Here is a 24,098-nt window from a genome sequence, read left to right as displayed (position 1 = left end):
GTTTTCACCCGTGTCTGTTTGTTAGTTTGTTGGTTTGTCAGCAGGATTACACAAAAACTACTGAATGGATTTCCACGAAACTTGGATGGAGGATGGGTCTCGGCCCAGAATAGACCCCATAAACTTTTGGTGCAGATCCAGGAATTTTTTCTCACTTTCTTTAACATTGCGAGATAGGGCATTATTTGACGTTTCTGTTAATTTCTCAGAGAATAATACATAAATCTTGACGGAAACAATCAGTCGTATTTAGGTGGCTGGTATCTATGAGTGAGTACAATTCAGAGTGATACAGGTCTATCGAGTTTGATATTTGATTAGGCTTGATTGAATTAAACGGGACGGCTTGGCGGAGGTATGCGCTCTACTCAGAGCCATTCTGTTTTTTTATAATTTTATCATGTATTGTATTTTGTCATGTCAAATGTCTATGTCAAAGAAGACATAGAAAGCACCCTAACATAAGCATCATATTAAAAAATTTAAGTATATGAATAAATATGAAGGAAATTTGTATAATAAGATAATGCTAATCGTTATCATAATAGATAAAATAAAAATAAAGGGAAATAGATAATATAAAATGGTTGCATGGTGGTGGATACAAATTCTGGATCAGCTGGTATCCCTTTACTTGGTAACACAAATGACACATCATATACATTTAGGTTGAAAGGGAATTTAATCAAAGTATTTCTGTGTCTGTTCTGAGCCATTTTCTCTGCTGTAAGTAATCCAGTTAAGTGGGAGTGGATGTACAGCGGGAAACAGATGCATTTGGATAATTACTACAAACGTTGTTTGTGGCCTGCCAATAAGATTAAAGCTTTCAACTCTCAAGGGACATACATGTCTGTGTTATGTGACGTTTGTGTGTTCCTGTCTGTAGGAAAGTGCGTGTGTGTGTGTGTGTGTGTGTGTGTGTGTGTGTGTGTGTGTGTGTACGGCCTGAAAAGACAGCATGAGTGATTTTGTTGTTGTGGAACCACCGATGTGTCTCTGCCAAGATGGAAATATAAAAACTGCGAACAATGAGGGGAAGGCTGCCCTCTTGGTGTCTGAACATTATGCTCTTATTGATATCATGTTTTGAGATAGCTGAACTTATGTCTACAAAAATACAGTTACAAGATGCTAAAAGGCCCGGCTATCAGACTTATCAATACTTATTTGGTACTGACCAAAATATTGTCTGTAGCAGAGAATCGAAAGCTGGCATGAAATGTCAGGTCAGACTTTCTTCACCTTTCCATTTTGAAGCTGTTCTGGAGCTTTTTATCGAAAGAAGTGCACAAAATCACACTGTAATCCGATTAAAAGCACTGGAAGATCTATTAAATGGACCGTGTGCTGAGATTGTTTACTCAACTGCCTTTTCCACAGTCAACAATGAACTTTTGATTCTTATCATTTTGCCAGTTTTAGACTAGTTATATTTAGACAAAATTCTTGCAGGGCTACTTTAAGACTGAAAACAAAACTAGGAGTCTGCAGCCGTGCTCGTGGCTCGGTGAGAAAGCTTTTCCAAACTGTGGTTGACATAGTGATAAGGTCTATTTGACCCAAACCATGCACAAACCCATTAGTTTTGTCGTCTAAACTTGTCTAAAAATGTGTTAGCAGTTGAATGACGGACCTGGAATAACAGTAATTATGATGTTGTATAAACAACACAGTGATATCACATATAAACTGTAGGCACAGCTGTGTTTTGAGCTAACATGCTCATAATGACAATGCTAACATGCTGATACTAAGCAGGTATAACATTTACCATGTTTACCATCATAGCTTAGCATGTTAGCGTGCGTGTTTATTAGCACTAAAGTACAGCTGAAGCAGGTGGGAATGTCAGTTTTGCAGGTATTTGGTGATAAACCAAAGTATTGGATTAAATAAAATGTTGATCTGATGATGGAGCAGGATGGAAATTCACCAAAGTTCTTAAAATTCATCCTGAAAATGTATCAAATTTCATTTCACATCAAAATATGTCATTAAAAACCTAAATGCGAACCTCTTGGTGGTGCAGGATGGTGTTAAAGTATTGTTTCTGCACCCAAACTCTAAGTATTGTGTCAACAGTGGTGCAAATCTTGAAAATCAAGAGTTTCTCAGACTTTTTATTTGCATTTCTTTATACAAATCAACTTTTGTATGTGTTTGTTTATCTCATGGGTTTGTGGGTAAAGCAGTTCTCGTCCTCCTGTCTCTGCTGACATGTAGTCTTTGATTCTGTTGCATCATCTCTGTCTTGTTTACCAGCTCTGCTTCAGTGCACCGAGTCCCCCCGAGGCTGCTAGACAGATAGTAACATGCTTGTTTAGCTGCAGTTTCACCCTTTGAACGATCATGTTCAGTATACGACAGCGATGTGATGATTAATCAGAGGATTGTTATGGTTATGGTGACTCTCCGTGGCCATTTGTGGACCATCTTGTTCCAGTTACTGTGAGTTTGGCCAACCAGTCTTGAAACTCTGGGGGAAATAATGTTTCTTTAACAGGCTGCAGCCGAAAAATTGGGCATATGTCCTTAAAGAATGATGTCATTGCAGCTTGCTAATGAGAAAAAGTAGAGCATGTGTGCACTTGGGGCCTTTCTTGGAAATGGAGATCAAAGTGTGCACATTGAATCAGGGTTATCTATCTTTATTTTACAGTAGAGACAAAACAACATAAAGCATGTCATACAAAACACTGAGTACCATGTTGTACCAGGGTCAGTGGTGAAAATAATGAAATAATTGGGCTCCTGTTGAAACGAATAGTTTTCCTTTCTCATCGCTTTCTGTCAGACTCCGTCACTCCTTATCTGTTTCTCTAGTCATGCCTCTGGGACTCTTGCCCTCACCGGGGGTTAAAGAGCAGCACAAGCTCCAAGCCCGGCCTCCCACAGCCTCACTAAGCCCTCCCATTGGTCCGTTCTTTCCCTCTACACCAGCAGCGGGCCTCCCTCCCTCCCCCCCCCGCCCTCCGTCTCTGCTCAACCCGTCAGTCTGTTTGGATTATTGTAACAGCTCAGGCCTCTCACATGCGCTCCTCTCTCTGCCCACTGCACAAACTACAGTGTACGAGAGATGAGGCGGATTAGGTGACAGAGAGCAGCGCTTGTTTTCACCCTCAGAGAAGAGAGAGGAGAGGGGAGCAGCCATGGAGTTGAAGTAAGTGGGATGTTTGGGATTTGAAGATGGAGAGGAGGACTGGAAAGAGTTAGTAATGGATGGAAATTTAAGGGAATATCTATATAAGGAAGGAGGAAACTGTACCAGTGTTGTTTTCGGGGAATCCTTTTTAATGTTTGCTTGTGATTTTGGCTTCTGTAACAGGAAAAGATTATTGTCAGGAGATTCCTCTATAACTACAGGTTATTACCCTGAAGTCTTGTGAGCTAATACTAGAAAGACAGGTTCCAGCTACAATTCACAGGCTCTCAGGTTTCCACATAGTGAAATACTGTACATATTGTTTACTCTCAGCACGATGTGCTTTAAATGTGCAGGTGGACTGTTTATGTTCTGCCTGCTTACATATTTTCTTGACTCTCATTTCCTTTTCCTGTTGTCATCGTTCACTGGCCTCAGCTGTCTCGAAACCAAGCAGGTGCACTGAGAAAAAGTCAAGTTTATAACCCAAAAGTTTGTTTCCATGTGGTTTACAATCTGTACTACGTATGATGCACTCTAACTTCAGAGCCTTTTGGTTAAAAAGCACTTCTATGATTCATTACGTAGACTCATAAGTATTTGTAAGTCTGTTGTTTATTATTGCAGGGAAGCTGCAGGATGACATGAACAACAGTACAAAAGCAGGCCGTGTATCAGCTGCTGATGTGATGAAATATGAAATCTAGCAGCATCATTAAAGGCACACAGTACCATGCAGGATGTGTCAGCTGCTGTTGGTAAACACACCATTCAAAATTAAAAGATAGTTGATTTTTAAGATTTGAGTCGACCCAAAGCGTTAGTAGACTTATTTGACAACCTGGAAATGAGACTCAACAATTAACTATCTTTCTCCAGGATCATTGACACCCAGAAACCTCCCAAATACAGTAAAACATAATGATAAAATAATAAAATACAGACAGAGGGCAGGATACAGACACTGCCACACCATTCTAGTGGGTCATATGTGATGATTCAGAGGGATAATACACCGTTAAACTTTCTAGGCACTGGTTACTAATGTACTCTTCAGTTACTGAGTTACTGCTAGGCTAAACAACTGCAATGCTACAGTTAATAGCTCAGAAAAGAAAACAGATTCAAGTTAATAGAGTTTGTGGATTCTGGGTATTTTGTTTCGGGTGAGTAAGATGACAAGTTTGAACTAAAGCTACAGCCAGCATCTTGTTAGCTTAGCTTAGCTTAGCTTAGCACGAAGACTGGAAACAGAGGGAAACAGCTAGCCTTGCTCTGTCCAACAACCATTAATCCCACCTCACATCTAAAGCTCAGTAATAAGACAAATCAGAGTGTAAAACAACAATTAGCCATTTTACAGTGGGCGATGTGTCGGACTATTTCTTGGCAGGGAGCAGTGATTTCCTGGAGTGTCAGCTTGGTTGCCTAGCAACTGCTACAAGCCAGTGGTCCCACACATAACCCACTGTAGGAGGGAAAATAGTTGTTTTTATGATTTTGTCTAAACAAACAAGATATAATGTGTTATATTCTTAGAGGTGGTGGTGGGCAGATTGTGTTACCTTCAGACTGAGGAGGCTAGCTGTTCCCCCGTTTCCAGTTTTTGTGCTAAGCTAAGCTGATAGTCTGTAGCCTTATATCTGACAAATGTGTGGTATAGATTTACTAACTATCCCCCAGATATCACGATACAATCTGTACGCACTCTAGAGGGATTGTGCAGGCTACATATTGTTACTTTTATCTGCTAGTTTGTTGAGTGATATATTTTCCATTGTTGCATTTTGTCTGGACAATGAGTCACAGTATTTTAGCTTCATTCTGGTTGACAGATGTGCAACATGGACACTTTCCAATAGCCCAACGTTAGCACATCTGTAGGCCTTAATTTGAGGTCAGTAGTTAGCAGACATGCACTAACAGACACAGACAAAGCACTTTCTTATCTTGTGTCACCAGAATGCACGGTCGGACAGATATATAGCCTGGTGACGCATTAACACGGCCCTGGTACAGCCCTTTTCTCTGAAATGTCTACATTTGACCCGATAAACCTCAAAGACCGGTCGGGAACCGCTTTGAGCTGCGTTTTTCAAAGATGCTGCTGGTCGTCGAGACTTTTCAAAGAGGAGGGTTTGATGTGGAGTCGACTGGACGAGGGGATGTTCGGGCTGAAGGCGTGCTCTGCTGCTGTAATCTCTCATCATCCTGTCCCCAGTGGATGCTGTAGATTAGCATGAGAGTGCTGTTATAATTCAAGGGTGGGGCTTATGTCACTCTCTTCGCAGCATTGACGGCATTTGAAGCCCCTGATTCCACTGAAACTGACAGCTGGGCAGCACAGTGTATACCAGAGCACTCTGTTAAGTTGTGGTTTTGATTATTTTTGCTGCAACTTCCTGGAGCTGCTGCTAAAATAATTGCAGCATCTTGACTGTGTTAGTCTCAGAATTTAAGTATTTTGATGAGATGGAGCGATTACAAGGGTTACCATGGACATAAGCCTTATAGACGGACCATCTGGCTTTAGGTGCTGAGAGGATTTAAAACACAATAAATGCTGAAAACAAACAAATTGCAACAGTCAACTCACATAAACATCGCTTATAATGATGATATAGTGTGTTTTACAGTCATTTTAGTCATTGCAGTGTTCAGCTCATGTGGTCCTCTGCTGATTATGGTGATTTTAGGCGTAATGAACATGTGAGATCTGGTGACTGCTGCCCTGCAATCTTAGTCTTATCTTTTGTCCCCAGACTTGATGGGTGGCAGATAAACAGCCAAGTGACGCATTGACATGGAATTTCTTTATTCATTCAGAGTACGGCCTTTGTCTCTGAAGCATGTAAGATGAAATGAGATAATCACAGAGCCTGATGAGCAAGGCTGGAATTAGCCTAGCGTTGCATCAAGAGTGAAAGCATTTGGGGAAAACAGCAAACAACTTCCAAAGTATCATCACACAGTAATACAATTTGTCATGAGAAACCATAAACTGTCTTGTGACACCAATATGGAAGCACAACAGTGAACCTACATGTGATTCTTGGACTTCTGACCTGGCAAACGAATCAATCTTACATCATCAAACATCATAAAACGTCCGATAACATGCAGGTGAAGTGAGACAAACATGCTGGTCTCAATCAGTGCTGCTAAACAGAAGCACCTACACGTCCACCTGTTTGTCTTCAGCGTGTTGTTTTCATTTGGAAAGCGGTCGCTGTGACTGGGCAGTGTCATCATTGTGCAGCCTGACATGGCGTTTGTGTGTGTAGAAACAGGAGGATGGTGAGAAAGAGCTGAGGTCAGTGCTCTGGAAAGAGCTGTGGGATGGACAGCAGAGGGAGACCCAGAGTAACACACAAGCCACTGTTTCAACCATGTAAACCAAAACCTAAAACACACCGAAAGAACTGTTTAAAAACGGTTTCCTCTTCATACCGGCGAGTGGAAAATGAGCTGGTTTAAAATTACAGCTTGCCCTAGATTCTCCACATGCAACAGTTAAAGTTTGACATGGTTAAAGCAGTTTTCTTTGGAGGTGGACGGGTTCAGAGAGCCGCAGATGTTGTTTTTTTCTATTACAGCTACTAAGTCAGTTGGAAAGGCTGTTTTTGCGTCGCGGTAGTCTTTGAAGTGTGTTCATGCATCAGGGGTGAGAACAGTGAAGCAACAGAAACAGGTTAAGTGGCGTGTGTGAATGTGTGTGTTCATGTGTTAGTGCCCCTGAGCTATTAGTGTCTCTATTTTATGTTCCTTTTTTACAATAAGCTGTAAGGGTCCTGCTGGCTCGCTTAAAACAGGCTTGAAGTTGATTACTTTTTCGGCCATGCTGGCTCCAGGAAAGCTGATGTCAGTTTGCTGGTTTGGAGCTGGTTCCAGAGTGACACCAACACTTTGCTGGTCTAGAACAAAGAATAATTACGTCGGGCTGGGAGCGGGGTTATCATAACCAAGGACCAACTAAAAAAACTTATTACTGCCATTTTTAAAAACCAGAACTAGTGTAGCGTGTTCTGGTTTACCCCCGGGAGAATAAACTAAAGAGTTTCACTATTTGCTCTAATCAAAGCATCAGTGGTCTGAGGACCTGTTTGGATGCCAATGTAGGCATGCACTTGTAAAGAGTCGATGTAATCCACCGTAGTTGTTCCTGACAATGCTGAGAAACTGGAGACGTACACAGTGCTGAATGATGTGACTCTGCAGTGGCTCTCATGCTCGCGTCAGGGAGAGCAGTCTTTATTTTTGGTTATGATTTCAATTAGGAAACAAAATGCTGAATTTTGGCAGTTTTTTATGTATATAAATATATGCTATATAGCTTTGCGAATGCCTCTGTTAGGCTATAATTATTGTGCATTAATGTCAAAATAATAATGAAAAAATAATCATCAAAATAATCAACAAAATTAGCACCCAACTGGAAAAAAAACAACCTGTAAACATACTTTCATGTGTCTATTGGTGGAGTTACCCTTTAAGGGGGCATCCATGTGAACTTATCCAGTTGGGAGCTAATTGTTGTGATTATGTTGATGCCACAGGGATGCACAATAACTGTAGCCTAATGTAGGTATATAATTTCTCTCCTAACTGAAATCATAACCAAAAATAAAGGCAGCTCTCTGCTGTGTTTACAATCACTACTGATGAAATTAAAACGTATGACAGCATTAGAAATAACTTTTAATTTAGCCCTGCTACTGTTAGCATTATCCGATCCCATGTTTTGATTTCTCGTGGCAGAGTTAACCCTTTAGTTTACATCCAGGTTGCAGAATGTGCCTTTAACAAATCAGAGACAAAGTGATGAACAAGTGTTGTTGTTTGTCGCAGAAGCTGGCGGCTGCACGTTTGCATATCCAAATTGAAGGCTGACTCTAAAACCACTGATGCTGTGATCAGATTGTTTATAAGGGTACCTCCAAAGCACAAGACTCATACTATTCTATATCTTTCAGATTGTTGATAAATGCCATGAAAAGGCCAACCACATGTAAATCCATCTCTCTGTACTTTCAGTCTCGTCCTTTTAGGGTATTACAGTTCCAAGTCACCGCTTTGCAAACTGATTCACTTTGTCATTCTTCCGCCTGTTAAGGCCACACACACCCACAGCTGACTCTTCAGCCGTCATGTTTACATCTCTCCTCCAGAGTCGCTTCAGCTCCTCTTGTTCTGTGACCCACTCCTCCGGCTGACTCACAGCTCGCTGGCTTTGGCAGAGGCTGAGATGAGATCACTGGAACAGCCTTGATGCTGCCAACCATAATGAAATGTGTGAGAGAGCTCTGTGAGGATCAGCTCATGTTAATGAAATGGAAAGGTAGAAAAGCTGAGAAAGAACTTCCTGTATGTTATTTTGCTATTCGCTGGTCGATGAAGAACAACAGTCGATGAAAAGATAATTAGTTTTTGGTGTCACCCTGTAACTGATGAGAGAAATACTGAGGAGCAGTGGAAATCCCCCTCGTAATGTTTTTGTTATTGTCTTACCTCAAGTAGTCCAATCTTATTTTGGAGCAGAGTGATCTTTATCTTGAACTGAGTTCAAATGTAATTATGTTATTCAAGACTTTTTTTAAAGACAGAGAACAATGATAGGACATAACTCGAACAAAATCACTGCCAGCATTGCAATCAACATGCAGAAACCACACCAACAACAAAATATATGTACAGTATACGCACATGATAAAAAGAAAAAGAGAGAGAAAGAAAGAAAGAAAGAAAGAAAGAAAGAAAGAAAGAAAGAAAGAAAAGGTAAATAAATGAAATGAAGGATAAATTAATAAAACTATTCTTTCAATCTGACTATATTTCTAAACAAACGTTAGTTACTGTTGCTCTCTGTTAGCGGAGGAGAGAGGCACTGAGGCGAGGCACAAAGTCACATCCTTTGGACTGTCACAGAAAATCTGACCAGAGTCCTTCACAAACAAATCCACAGTCCAGCAGCATTAAACAACTTAAACAAATCATCCACAGGCTTGTGTATGCAACCGAGAGAGACGAGGAAGGTCAGATTTTTCACGTCACGTTACAATCCGCTCACATATGACCAATAAAAAGGTGATTAATACATATAAATTGCTGCAAATTGCCACATAGAGCCACTTTAAGAGTTTGTCACTTATTCAAGAATGTAGCTAAGTGGCTAGCTATGCAGGATGATAATGTTCCCATTCCTTATCCTGACCTGCTAAGACTGTTTCTCCAACCAGTGGAGACGGCTGAAAACAATCAAATGAGCACATCTCTTCTTGCTCTCTGGGGCACCTCCACCACCTATGTGCATACAGTATAGTACATACAGTACCTATATATTCTTGTAAATGCAGAAAGTTCATCTTATCACATGCACAGCGATGCAGTGCAGTGTTTGAGATCACTGCCTCTGAAATCACGTGACTTCAGTGACCTTCATCTTTGCATCTTTTCTCCCAAAAAAAACCCCAAATGTGTTTCTCCTGACTACACACTATATTGTTAAGAACGGACTTACTTGTGCTACGTCATACATCACAGTGACATTGTGAGCAGTTTTTTTTGCGTGTGTGTGCAGGAATGTGACGATGCACATAAGAGCTGTACTATTTGTCATCCTTTCATTCCCTTATACGTCATAATCAGGGTTTTCTTTTCATATCTCGCCCCTGACTTCCGTCTCTTACCTCTCTTGCTCTGTCTCTGCATGTACAGTGAGTCAGCAGCATGCACACACCCACCCACCCACCCATACATGCACACATACTAACACACACACACACACACACACACACACACACTCAGAAAGATCCCTTTGCCTGTGACTCTATTGGCCGTGGAGGGGAAACTTAACTGCTGTCCCTTCCTTCTTATTTGTTAGATCACAAGCTGTCAGCCAGTCGCCGCTCACACACTCCTGATGCTGCACACGCTCGCTGCACTGCAGTGAGCCAGCATTTACTTCACGCAGAGAGAGAGAGAGAGAGAGAGAGAGGGAGAGGGAGAGGGAGAGGAGGGTAGGAAGGAGATGAATGGATGAGACGGACTGAGCCAAGAGCACAAGTGATGGGAGGAGAGGAAGTGGCGAGGGAGGGAGGGAGGGGAAGAGATGATGTAAAAACTGAAACACAATCTGGCTAAACCGCCCCTCCTCAACTTGGCTCACGTGTGTGCGCACACCCATAAACACACTGGAGGAGCTGCCTCGCTCTCTCTCTCACACACACACATGCACTGTCGCCTCCTGTTTGGCTCGTCGCTGCTACCTGGAGGGGAGCATCATCTCGTGTGGGAGCTGACATGTCTTGAAGGCAGGTTTGGAGGGATGTTCGGTGCATGAACTCTGCCTGTTTGACTCACATGGAGCCAGTGTTTTGGTCTGTGTTCCGGAGTGGATGACGCCTGTTGATCGGCCTCTAGATGCAGCACTGTAAGTCTTCCTGTCAATAACGTCACGAGTCGAACGCTGTTGTTCTGAGCTCATGTTTTGACTATTTCCTCTTGGGTTCACTAAAAGGTAAAATTCTTGTGATTGAGTCTAACGTTTCCCCTTTTTAGATGACGCCTCAATCCAGCAGGAATTATTCCGCTTAGCTGGTGCGGATCTGATTATGTAAGAGTGTGGAGCGTTTGTGTGGCTGCTGCGACCTTGTGCACTGTCAGCACAGGGCTGCTTCTGTTGTCCCGTTGTGGCCGTCTGCAGGATTTGGGCATTTTAGTTTTATAATCGGTGCCATATTTGATGCCCTGTTCATCTTCTTAATCCCGTCTGTGGAGCTGGTAAGTCATTAACTTGCAGCTTTTTTGTGCCTGTGCATCTGTGCTGGCATTTAGTGTTTCAAATCTCATAGATGCTGATGAATTCTTTCCCTTTATGTATGGATAGATATTCATGAATGGCCTCTAAAGCTCCCGGGCTCGTCAAACCTCAGACTAGATTGTGAAAAGCTTGTTGAAGTCATTATTCTGCTGCTACAGTTAACTTACTTTCTCTGTTTGAATTGCAAAGCCAAAAGCTTTGTGCGGCTGAAGTGAGCCGCTCACTTTAACCGCTGACAGCAAACACATCACTCACCAGCCATGTAACATATTAGAAATGTGTAATAACCCCTCTGACAGCATGACAGCCTCATCATGACAGTAATTCTGTCCACTGCTCCTCCATTTTCAGGCTTTACCAAATCACCACATTGTAGTCAGAGGATCTGCTTTCAGAGAAGAATAAGAGAGGAAGAGATTAGGAGAAAATAGGCGAGAGAAGAGGAGAAAGAGAGCGTGCACCGTGGAAAGAAGTACAGTCCCTCAGGGTTCGTCTCAGCAGCAGAGGTGGCCTGTTTCTGTGCCCGTCTTGAATGTGAAGAGACAATAAAAGCACTGACACACTTTCCGTGTCTAAGTTAGCTGCCAGATAGCGTTACAGAGACGTTCAAAGAAAGGGTGTGGGAGGAGGATGTTTGGGATAAAAACTGGAGAATAAGTTGGAGTTGTGATGAATCAGTATAAATATGGTGCATAGTGTTATGAAAGTAAAGTGTCTGTCTTTGTAGGTGCAGTGTTTTGTCTGCCTCTGATGAGTGCTGAACACAGAGTTCCCTGCTTTCACTTCATAATCAAATATTTATCACTCAAAGTGCCTTTTATGACAAACACGCAGCCAGCAGCTCAGAATCAAGCTCCGCTCAGACTCTCTGCTGCTTCTGTGGTTCCCAACATGAGGCTCGACAGCCCCCGAGAGGTATTTTCAGACTTTTCTCTAATCATGTAGTAGATTTTTTTACCTCTTTAGGCCTCTAACGACGAGGCAGACTTATGGTAACTCAACTCAGGATATCTGCTCACATCAAGTACTGATCCAACACCAGCACTTTCTTTTTCTTGGATTTAAAATCTGTTTAAACCTCAATGAGATACTTTGTTTTTGAAAGTTTTTCATTGCTGTAGTGGCGTGTCATGAATGAATGCATGTGACAACTGAAACTCTGAATTTTATAAATGACATTTCCAAAGAAACTGCAGTGAATCCCGACTAATAAGTATTCAAATTAAACAGCATGAGAAGGTAACATCTCTCTGTGGTGTCTTGATGAACCTGTGTGTTGTCCTCAGGGCAAATATGTGCAAATTTGTGACAGATGTGCAATTAAATGAGTCATCTTTGGTTTGGTTAAATCGCTTGCAACACCTGGACATGGAAACTCGATCTTTTGGGTTGCAGGAATAGCGGCACTGCATCCAACTCTGTTAAAGGTTCAGTGTGTCGGATTTGAGGGATCTATTAGTGGAAAAAAAAGAAATGAAACATTCATATTAAGATTCATTCAATAATCCCCTGAAACCAAGAATCAGTGTGTTTTTGTTACTTAAAACAAGCCTTTTATATCTAGAGAGGGAGCAGGACGTCTTCCATGGAGTCCACCATGTTGCTCCGCCATGTTTGTACAGTAGTCCAGAAGGGACAAACTAAACACTGGCTCTAGAGACGACCTTTTGCATTTCTGGAGGCCACAGTAGTGGAGGGTGAGACGTGGGGTGTTCAGTTGGTTGCGATCTGCGGCCTCAGGGATAGATGGCACTAAATCCTACACTGGACCTTTAATACTTCCATAGTGACAAAGAGGTCACAAGTGGACGTCGCTTTGGGAGTCATGAACTGAAAATGTTGGGGACAACTGTATTACCGCATTTTCAGTGAAAAGAGCTCCGTCTCAGGTTAAACCATAGTTTTAGTCTCAATCGTGAAGTGAAGATGAGAACATGGATGAGGACTGGAAGTTTCAACATCTACTGTAGAGAAAAATGACAATCAGGCAAAATCAAATCAAAAGCTCCAGAATAGCAACTAAATAAAAAATCCTTGAGACAAGATCGTTTTGTCAGCTGTTGTCTCCAAAGGTCGAAACTTTCAATCTGGTTTTGTTCATACTTTTACAGCTGCAACCTTTCATCCACTTCACAACCTCTCAGATGTTATCTGTTCACATGCCGTTAGCTTCATTTACTCTATTCCACAGACCAAAAAGACAAAAAAAGACAAAGAGCAGTTCAATTTTGGTGACCTGCTGATCGAGGGGATGTTTTCAGTCTGTTTCTTCTTTCTCCTTCTGTGTTTGAGTTCAAGCCTGAAGCCACAGGAGCTGATTGGTGTGTCTGTTTGTGCGTTTAGCATTTCCTCCCTCAGCGAGAGGATGGAAGGAAGAAGACACTTTGCTTTAAACTTTGATCTTTACGACCCACAGATTTCCACTCACCTCCGCGGGTCATCGCTGCGCGTTTGATCGTACGTTTGTGCCTTTTATGCCCCGTCCTCACTCGTCTCGTCCTCCCTCTGTTTCTCTCCGCAGGGTGCAGGGTAAGAGGAAGAGGGACTCCTATGTCAGAGTTTTAGGATGGCCAGTGAAGGCTCCACTATTCCCAGTCCCGTGGTCCGCCAGATTGACAAGCAGTTCTTGATCTGCAGCATATGTCTGGACCGCTACGAAAACCCCAAAGTACTGCCCTGCCTGCACACCTTCTGTGAGAGGTGAGTGGAGTCAGCACGTTGTTTTAATGTGTTGTAATCCTGTAAATTGTGTACAGATTTATGTTTATAAGTGTCGAAGTGCAGATGAATGTGTAATTTGTAGGTTTTCTGTGAGAAAGATGCTGCATGACAGTAAGTGGTAGATGCCGTAATAACATTCTAGATTATTCAATAAATACTGTATTGTTTGTGCAAATTGGAGTATTGTTTCGCATGAAGTGATGCTGCTTCTCGGCAGTTGACCCTGATGTGTTGGTGCCATCCTCTCTGACAACCAGCCTTTGTTTCTGACACAAAAGACAAACTGTGGACCGACTGTGCCTGTCTCTGTTTGCTCTGGTTGCTTCCGGGGAGTCATTAAGACAATGTAGTTGTATTCTTTCTTAATATATTCATTTCTCCACTACGTGTGTGGTGGAGGAAAAGGGGGCTCGTAGCTGCAGGAGGAAACTAGTTAAATACTTCACATTTTACTTGATCAGATCACATTTGTTGTAAAGTTACAGACATGTTAAAGGTGCAGTCAGAAGTTTTGGCAAAAGTAATTCAAACTCAGGAAGGGAATGAAAGTGTCTACAACTACCTATTATGCTGTAATACTACCATTTAATCGTGATAGCAAAATCATAATAATAATACTTGACGTTAAAATGCCTAAATGGATGTTTAAAGTGTAATTTAGTTTTAAATCCTCTCTTGTGAAAAGTTATTATTTCACTGACTCACTGATGTTAAAAGCCTCTTTCACTCTAATGTGTTTCTGGCCGACATGATGCTGAGTGAAGTCGGAGGAGTGACCACACTCGTCATGATGTAATGTTGCTCTCCACTGAGTTTCTGTACAGTGAAATCCAATACAAGAGCAATGTAATAGATCTGTAAAGCTGATTTTTTTATTTTGTGCTTATTATATAAAGACAAGCATGATCCTGATGCCACGTAACACAGCATTTATAGCTTAAATAACCTGACAATCCCCCAAAGCCACACCCTGATACTGAGCCAGGAAACCTGAGAGGAGTCTGGTTATCTAGGCATTTATGGATTACTTCCCAATTTGTGCTACTTTATACTCTTCACAGGGAAATATTGTATAGTTATTGCATACACATGCTCAACTTATGAAATATGATCCATTGTTTTAGATTAAAGGCACCACTTACCCTCACAGGTGTGTTTCAGTGATATTGCTGATGAAACCCGCTCAGGTTGGAGTTGTTAAACCTCTGCTGGGAGTTATGTGAAGTCCCAGAAGAACGACTTTTTATCTTGTCGCCACAACTTGTGTTAAAGACTCTGAGAGGAGACATTTTGCAAAGGTGACCAGAGTTCAATCATTTTCTGACATAGTTTCAACAAAATGAATATTATGAGCATCAGAGAACAAGGATTTATGGGATTATAACAGAGCTACTGTAGTTTATACTGCTGCTATAGATCACCCTCGGGCTGTGATGAATATTTCGACCACTGGATGGCGTTAAAAGCAAGATTTTCACCTGTGTTCATCCAGTTTAAATGTCAGATAACTGATTGTGAACTGCTACTTTATAGTTTCGTTGAATGCTTTTTTATTTATATGCATCCATGTCAAGAAAAAATAAGACTAGATCTGAAGAGACTTCTCTGTTAAGAAAATCTTGATGTATTCACACTAATAACTTCATATCTATTGTATATTATCAATCTCTGTATACAGTATAGTGAAGTCCTTCATCTTTCCTATGCCTACGCCTCCCTCCAGACTCTCTTTGATCCACCTTTTTGCAGGATGCTCCCACTCAGACTCAGTATATCCCCCGCCGCTCTCCTCCTCCAGGTGCCTGCAGAATTACATCCCGGCCCACAGCCTCACACTGTCGTGCCCCGTGTGCCGCCAGACCTCGATCCTGCCGGAGAAGGGTGTGGCGGCATTGCAGAACAACTTCTTCATCACCAACCTGATGGACGTGCTGCAGCGGGCGCCGGACAGCTGCAGCCAGGAGGCCGCCGCTCTCAACAACATCACCACGGTGGCTACAGGCCAGCTGCTCTCCTGCCCCAACCATGGAGGCAACGTAAGAGCCGTACACCAACGCTGTCATAGCCAAGCTGCAAATGTGGCCAAACCGTTTTGTACTAAAAGCCTCGACCCTATAATCAAGCCTCTACCGTTTCCTGTTGCTTAGGTCATGGAGTTTTACTGTCCGCCCTGTGAGACGGCCATGTGTCAGGAGTGTACGAGCGGCGAACACGGCGAACACCCGACTGTGCCTCTCAAAGACGTCGTGGAACAACACAAGGCCTCGTTACAGGACCAGCTAGACGCTGTCAAGAAGAGGTACAACAGCAGCAGCATTCATCACACTTTGTGCATGTTAACCCCAAGTAACAGCCATGATGACCTCAGTGACAGAAACACAATCCTCCTTCATGGGCTCGCTCTGTCACATGACTGAACATGTGTGAACCCTCTTCTGTTCCTCAGGTTGCCGGAGATCGACTCGGCCCTTCAGACGCTGTCAGAGATCCTGCAGCAGCTGACCAATCAGAAGAGCTCCATTGAGGACGACATCCATACAACGTTCGATGAGCTGCAGAAGACTCTGAACGTCCGCAAGAGCGTTTTACTCATGGAGCTGGAGGTCAACTACGGCCTCAAGCAGAAGGTGAAGTAACTGAAACAAAGTACTCTGATTACTTGACACAGAGATATACCTAGATTTTTGGTTCAGACTTTGGTCCTAGTGTAAAATCTCTGTAAAATGAACACACACTGACCTCATCACAATCTATTTTTGGAGAGCTTTTAACCTATTACATGCTACCTCATCAGGCTTTTTGCTGATCTAAGTGTCAGGGGCTCAGCTGGTGTGATAGGCGATTAACAGGCAGAAAGAGGGGGGCCAGGGGAGCTGGTGCACCACCCCAATCCACAAAAACAATTGCTCAGCCGGCTGCCGCCCCCTCAGGGTGCTCCATCACATGAGTGGTTAATGATTTACAATTCAGTGGCTGGTGTGCAGTAAAAAACGTCCAATATGTGGCATGGTTCTTGTAGCTAGATGGAGCCAGTGTGCTGCATGCACACACAGGCTGATTTGGGTGTGTCACGCACAGTGAGGGAACAGCTTTGCTCTTCAAGCAGCAAACGCTTCAGTCTCTTACTCTGGCGTCGACAGCGTCTTAGCTTTCAGAGCTTCAGAGCGTGAATTAAAAGAGGAAGAGAAAGTAAAAGCTGTTTGGTTTGGATGAAACATTTGACTGCAGTCTGAGATAAATGGCTCAATGGCCTCTCTTGTTGGAGAAGAAGAGGAGTGTGATGGGCAGATGGGGGTGAGTCTGTTTTGGTGCTTGCATCAGAGTCGTAGTAGTGATGTCCCGCTAAGCTACAGTAACAACAAAGACTCGCTTATAACACTTGAAGTAAAGCACGCTGAGAGATTTCATGATCTAAATGTGACTTGCGTTAGCTTATTTTTAAGCACTTGCTTAAGTAATGCACAACTAATGATGATTTAATGCATGATGTATCTTGACTTCCTGTTGTTCATCACACATTAAGTTATATGTAATCAAATTAGAGTCACATGGAAAAGGGCATTTTAGATGTTTGACCAGAATAAGAACTTGTTTTTATCAAACTGGTTTGTCGGATGCAAAAATCTACATGAATATTTCTGTATGACAACAATGTTTGTCACATTTACATGCTAAAGGGCGGCACATGTGCTTTTATATTAAGGACCTTGTAATAAGCAATAGTTAATTGGTAATAAAGCTCTTAAACAACGGCTATTATAGCCTTAGACTTTTAAGAATGTTAATATAAGCCTTATGAGTTTCTTATAATATATATATACATAAATAATAATATATATTATAAACCTGGCTGTTTGGGAAATGTATACGAAAAGAGCATATTTAACTAGATAATATCTCATTTGCACATGTAAATATAAAACTCGTAATACAAAAACATCTGATCTTAATGCTAGTTATCAACTTGGGAGGTGTCATGGTGATATCTCTTCGCTAATGTTTTACCCTGAGGGAGAAAGTACAAGTCAGTAACTGTAACAGCAGCTTCACAGACAGATCTCTGCATGTCACCACTGGATGACGACACCTTAACGGACAGACGTTCATCTGTTTTCATGGACTGTCACTGCAGCACACTGGCAGCTGTGTGTGAGGACCTCTGTTGGCTCACAACATGCACTTAATGAGCTAAGAGCTCATATCACTAATGGTGCCATGTCATGGTTGATGCTGTATTTTTACACCAGTATTGATCTGTCATTGATCTTCCCTTGCCCTGCTGCCACACAACAGTGGAGCTGGTTGGGTTTATGTGTGGGCTCTAATGCTGAACAACAGTCTCTCTCTTTGGGTTTGGGAGCCACAAGAGATCAAGATGAATCTGTGGGATGGTGTTCGTATCTTAAATACAATTTTCTATAAGATAGTGTATAATTTTACATCCTCATGCCTCTATCGTAATGTGGAAAATCATTCTTTGGTAGACCTGCTCACAGCAGACCTTTGGTTCCCAAGCCAACCACAAACTAACCCTGCTGCCCCCTGGTGTGTCTTTGTATAGGTGCTCCAGGCCCAGCTGGATACCCTGCTGCAGGGCCAGGAGGGCATCAACAGCAGCTGTAACTTCACGGAGCAGGCGCTGAGCCACGGCACCGAGGCCGAGGTGCTGCTGGTGAAGAAGCAGATGAGCGAGCGTCTCGTCGAGCTCGCCAGCCAGGAGCTTCCTCTGCAGCCCGGAGAGAACAACCAGCTGGACTTCATCGTGGAGACTGACGGACTCAAGAAGTCCATCCACAACCTGGGCACCATTGTGACGACTAACGCCGTGGCCTCTGAGACTGTGGCGACTGGTGAGGGGCTGCGGCACTGTGTGGTGGGTGTGCCCACTTCCATCACCATAACCACTAAGGACAAAGACAGAGAGCTGTGCAAGATGGGTAACGCAGTCATCACGGCTGATATCTCCTCACCTGATGGCAGCAAAGGTGAAGGAGAGATACTGGACAACAAGAACGGCACTTATGAGTACCTGTTCACAGCTCCTAAAGAGGGGACTTTTAATCTGTCGCTGCGTTTGTATGACCAACATATTAAAGGAAGCCCCTTTAAGATGAAGGCCACCAAGTCTATAGATGTGTCGCCAACTTCAGACGGGATGAAGAAGAGGCTGAAGTCTCCAGGCAGCGGTCACATCAAGCAGAAGGCCATCAAGAGGCCGGCCAGTATGTACAGCACAGGGAGGAGGAAAGAGAACCCCATCGAGGACGACCTCATCTTCAGAATCGGTAAGAAAGCAGACGCGGTGTCAGATCGCAATACTTTATTGGTGCCGACAGAAATGCTGCTGTAACACCTCGAATGTTGAATCACATTCATAATGTTTAAAGTTGCATGACGTAGTTTCAGGAAAGCGAGACAAAAATCTTCATCGTTTGTTTTTCACGACAAAGAACCACTCACCATCATACTGTTATAGTCATACTGCCATACTTTTTTTTTTTTTTTTGGTGCAGGACCCTTCAAAGTAGACCCCTCTCTGGCTTTATACAGCGTTCTGGGGACCTTATTTCCCTCTGAGGATGCCTCTTTTATTCAGTTATGGAAATATATCAAATAAATATTTCTGAGTTTGTATCATTACCTTATTAATATTGTAAATACTACCTCTCTGAGTTTGAATTTCTTCTCCAAAACTACATAGTGCACCTTTGACTATTCATTGATCAGATTTAAATCTACATTTTGCCAACTGCAGACCCTTTTTAGTTAGTTAGTCAAAGATAGATGGCTTCTTAAAGTAAACTACATAAAACAAAAGTATTATTTTGGTATCAATAGCAATCGTTGCACTTGCACCAGCATAAATCTATTTTAAACAATACCCACCTTTAACATTAACATGTACAGTATGTGGTTATATTTCTATGTTTTCCAGGCACAAAAGGAAGAAACAAAGGGGAGTTCACTAATCTGCAGGGAGTTGCTGCCTCCTCTTTGGGCAAAGTGCTGATAGCAGACAGCAACAATCAGTGTGTCCAGGTAACAAATCACAGGGGTGCGTTGAGATAGTGGAGCACTATAACTCATCACTGTTCAGTTACCTTGAACAACGCTGCCTCTGCACTTTCTCGTCTCTTTTTCCAACACTGCAGAATGTATTTTTATGTGTTTTGCGCTGCAGATTTTCTCAAATGACGGTCAGTTCAAAAGCCGCTTCGGTGTCCGGGGCAGGACTCCGGGTCAACTGCAGCGGCCGACGGGCGTGGCCGTCCACCCCAACGGTGACATCATCATCGCAGACTATGACAACAAATGGGTCAGCATCTTCTCAAGTGAAGGCAAGTTCAAGGTGAGTCAACGTAGGCTGTCTGGGGGACAAAGGAACACAACTATGATGTCGTTCACTGAGAAGAATGACGGCAGGTACATTACCTTGTAAGCTGCTGCTATAAGTGTTGGTACTGAAGGCAGAATATGGAACATTTCCCCATTAAACTGTAAAAAACAACAACTTTCCTTCTCGTTCTTCTCCAGAACAAGATCGGCTCGGGGAAGCTGATGGGCCCTAAAGGCGTGTCCGTGGACAGGAATGGCCACGTCATCGTCGTCGACAACAAGTCCTGCTGCGTCTTCATCTTTCAGCTCAACGGGAAGCTGGTCACCAAGTTCGGTAACCGTGGCAACGGCGACAGGCAGTTTGCAGGTACACTCAATGGTAATATGTGCACTGCCCCCTACAGTCTCTCTCCAGCCGGCTCACACCTGCATGTGGAATGAAGACCAAAACCAGGAACCATAAAGATCCCATTATCCTTTGGAGGTTTTTCAAAATAAGAGATAAGACGAATCCAGCCATGATTTGACAAAAATCTATGTATTTTTCATGAATTAAATGATCATTGCATAGATTATTTACAGCATGTAGTACCATTTATTTATAGTACAAATATTTTAGCACAATTTCCATTTTTTTACTTTGTCATTAAAACTTGCATGTCCTCCAGAAACACCTGCCGTGAACTTGTTGTCTAAACAGAACTTCTCCTGTCTGAGTGCGACTAACATCTCATAACTCAGACCTTGTTGTTGTTGTCGTTTTTATTAAGGCCCTCACTTTGCTGCTGTCAACAACAACAATGAAATCATTGTGACGGATTTCCACAACCACTCAGTGAAGGTGAGCACGATATCACTGCAGGGAATTTATTACAGGTCCAGATTTTAGTCCTAAAAGTGTTTGATAATGAACATTTAATTAACACCTCCATTCTTCAGTTGGTGTTTTACTTTGCGTATTTTGTTGTGGTTTTTTTGTAGCTGACTGTTATTGTGTTTGTTTTGTAAGTAATTTTACATTATTGTCTCCATGCCATAACAAACATGTAGGTGTTCAACACAGAAGGGGAGTTTTTGCTTAAGTTTGGTTCGAACGGCGAAGGCAACGGCCAGTTCAACGCCCCCACAGGAGTGGCAGTGGACGTCAATGGAAACATCATAGTGGCGGACTGGGGCAACAGCAGGATACAGGTCAGTTCAACAAATCTTGCCTTAACACCCAGGAGTAGAATTTTACACCTCTCTGCATTTACTTTAGATTTTGGATTTCGTTATATAAACTGCAAATGGACGATGGAGCTTCTTGTGTTTTTTCCCCAGGTGTTTGATGGCAGCGGCTCCTTCCTCTCCTACATCAACACCTCAGCAGACCCGCTGTACGGCCCGCAGGGACTCGCTCTCACCTCTGACGGACATGTCGTGGTTGCAGATTCTGGCAACCACTGCTTCAAAATCTACCGCTACCTGCAGTAGCAGCTCTTCTTCCTCAGCGCACAAACTGTACAGTGAACATAAAAACTCTCACATGCACTCACTCGTACCGAGCGACCGGCAGATTCGCACTCATCCGCTCACTCATTCATCTTTGAACCGTGCCATCTGTTTGACTGTGCTACACGTGAATGTCTGCGGCGTCACCTCTGACGCTGCAGAGACAACAGAGAGAGTTTTTTGTGGTTTGAATGAAGTGCGAGACGCCTGCTGCTGATTGGTTTCTTTGGGGAGTCACTTAGAAGCTTGTTCACATTCCATCATAACGACGCAGATTCGAGAAACAAAACTGAAATATTGTACATACGTTAGACCTTTGATTTGTTGTGACATGGCGGGAAGACTGGAAAATAATTCCACTGCACTTTTCCTGAAAAATACTGGTTGGACACTGTGTTAAGCAAACAAGTACTTGAGTCACCTGAATAAAAAAGGGACTTCTGTTCATAGGTCCAGTAACTGCAGCTTCCTGTTCAATGCTCGTAAGAGTCCTCACATTTTGCCTGTTCACTATAAAGACAAATCTTCCACCTACTGTAGGAAGCAGGGTATTTTAGAGCATGATTAAGCATATCTGTGCATGCTGTTTTTACTAAGAAACACCAGAAAAGCTAGTGTGCACTCTAGAAATCAGTTTCAGGCCGATACTTAAAGGTGCGATATGTAAGAATTTTACTAATTTACTCACTAAAATCATCAACAGAATGTGGCGGATTAGAAGTTTTGACGTTGTAACATCCGTGTATCGAGTTGTTTTTATCTACTGCAGTTAGCATGCTAAGCGGCTAGCCCCAGCTCGATGTGTTAGCGATGTGAACACCAACGCTCCCCCGGTGCTCCGAGCTCCCAGCCCGTACTGCTACCTGCACGGCTCACCGAGCTAACTAGCTAACGACAGCTACAGTTGGCAGCAGTTAGCGGTTACTGTGCTGATATGCTGCCCCCATTTGTTTTGAATATGAACTAGACATGTGGCCGATTCTTACATATTGCACCTTTAACCACATCATTAAAATAAGGTTTAAATGGAAGCACTACTTCAATAATACTTCTACCTGTATGTGAAAATGATAAGTCAGTGTTATATGTCTTCACTTCAAATTAACACACACGTGTTTATTAAAATAATAATAATTGGTAATTATCGGTAATCTCTGCTTAATTGGTCGTACAAAAACACCTGGTGTGTTTGTGTGTGCGTGACAAGTGTGAGTGTGTTGTGATCAATAAAGGTACAAAACAGAAGCCACTTGATATGTTGACTTATCTACTGTGTGTGCGTGCGTGTGTGTGTGCAGGCATGTGTGTTTGGTAAGAAGCCTCTTGACATTTCGACTTTCAATCTGCTGTGATTGTGTACAAACATCTTAGATTTCGTTGCAGAATTGGAGTAATTAGATAAAAATGCTGAAAATAAAGTCAGCAGGGTGCATCAGTCCTCACGTAAAGGGTTTGTTCATCAATCTTGACAACATCAGACGCAGAGCTGCACAACTGTGATCACCTTCGCTCCTTTCTATGTGCCCTTATGTCGTTCAAAAAGATCTGTAGGACTACTAACAAGTTGTATTTTAGTCAACCGATCCGTCTATCCTACCAGAAAAGATGCAATGTGTAGTTCAACAGTCGAGTTGTTAAAATGCACTGTGCTCCTTTTAGAAAAGCCTTAGTCAACATCTGTTTGTCTTCAAGCACACAGTTTTCATTACTTGTTATCCTGAATTTGGTCATCCATTTTCTACACGATCCTGTTAAATTATTTGTTTTCCATTGTCTTGTTTATATTTGTAATGCCAAATGGAATTAAAGTGCCCATAGGAAAGAATACTGCGTTTGTTTTTGATTCTGTGTTGGACATGCCTTACAAAAAATAAGTGTGATTCAAGTTCATTTTATCAAGTACACTTTGGCACGGATCAAGTATATTTCCCAAGACTAATTTGTGTAGTAAGTACACTAATATCAATGTTCTAGTAGTATACTTGCAATTGTACTACTTCAGTACTTCTTGGGACTAATTTGGTCCACTTTTTAGTTTATAAAATTATATTTCTGAGCATACTTCAACTTTAAAATTAGTAAACTTTGATACGCAACTAGTTTGCATCTAAGTTTTATTTTGTACTGCAACTGGGCCTATATTGTGAATAATACTACAAGTGAACTTCTGGGAACTGGTTGTATACTCGTAACCCATTTTTAAATAACAAAAACCAACAAACACAATATGAATATAGTGTTTAGGGTTGGAAACCTGTATAAGGCAAGAATACTTGATGATGCTTTTCTTTAATACACTTGAATAAACTTCTTTTCTATAAGGGATACTGTGTTGTAATAAGATGCACTTGTTATTAACTCCACAGCTGCTGAAAAGACTGTGTTATGATATTATTGAGCAGTGTATTGATCAGCCGGCAGAGGGCGCCAGACAACCACATGTGAAGTTAAACAACATCGCTCCTCCCCTTTAAGGTAATGTTGCGTTCGCTTGCAGTCGGAAATAATCAGGACTATATCAAACAAGTTACTCGTGAGCGACTCAAAACTAGGGGTCGACCGATATACCTTTATCAGGGCTGATAC

The 24,098-nt window shown here is 42.4% G+C and overlaps 1 protein-coding gene across 1 annotated transcript; it reads left to right on the top strand.

Moving 5' to 3' along the window:
- The first annotated feature begins 3,009 nt into the window (after nt 1-3,009).
- trim2a (tripartite motif containing 2a) lies at nt 3,010-23,337 on the top strand. The gene is made up of 12 exons (XM_073464364.1): nt 3,010-3,163; nt 13,486-13,664; nt 15,484-15,721; nt 15,833-15,984; nt 16,132-16,312; nt 18,247-18,970; nt 19,621-19,724; nt 19,867-20,034; nt 20,220-20,388; nt 20,792-20,862; nt 21,072-21,212; nt 21,342-23,337. Exons 2-12 carry the CDS (start codon nt 13,531-13,533, stop codon nt 21,492-21,494), a joined length of 2,235 nt encoding a protein of 744 aa, XP_073320465.1. The 5' UTR covers nt 3,010-3,163; nt 13,486-13,530; the 3' UTR covers nt 21,495-23,337.
- Nucleotides 23,338-24,098: the final 761 nt, after the last annotated feature.

This window comes from Pagrus major, chromosome 1 (genome assembly GCF_040436345.1).
Source record: "Pagrus major chromosome 1, Pma_NU_1.0".
In the NCBI taxonomy this organism is placed as follows: Eukaryota; Metazoa; Chordata; class Actinopteri; order Spariformes; family Sparidae; genus Pagrus; species Pagrus major.
Note: the sequence above shows the minus strand (reverse complement) of the source record. Positions and strands in the feature narration are given on the sequence as shown.

What these genes read in the sequence shown, in the direction of transcription:
- trim2a (XM_073464364.1), top strand. Translation starts at nt 13,531, where the DNA reads ATGGCCAGTGAAGGCTCCACTATTCCCAGTCCCGTGGTCCGCCAGATT. An exon ending in CGGCGACAGGCAGTTTGCAG is followed by an intron (nt 20,389 to 20,791) that starts GTACACTCAATG and finishes GTTTTTATTAAG; the next exon opens with GCCCTCACTTTGCTGCTGTC. An exon ending in GGGGCAACAGCAGGATACAG is followed by an intron (nt 21,213 to 21,341) that starts GTCAGTTCAACA and finishes TTTTTTCCCCAG; the next exon opens with GTGTTTGATGGCAGCGGCTC.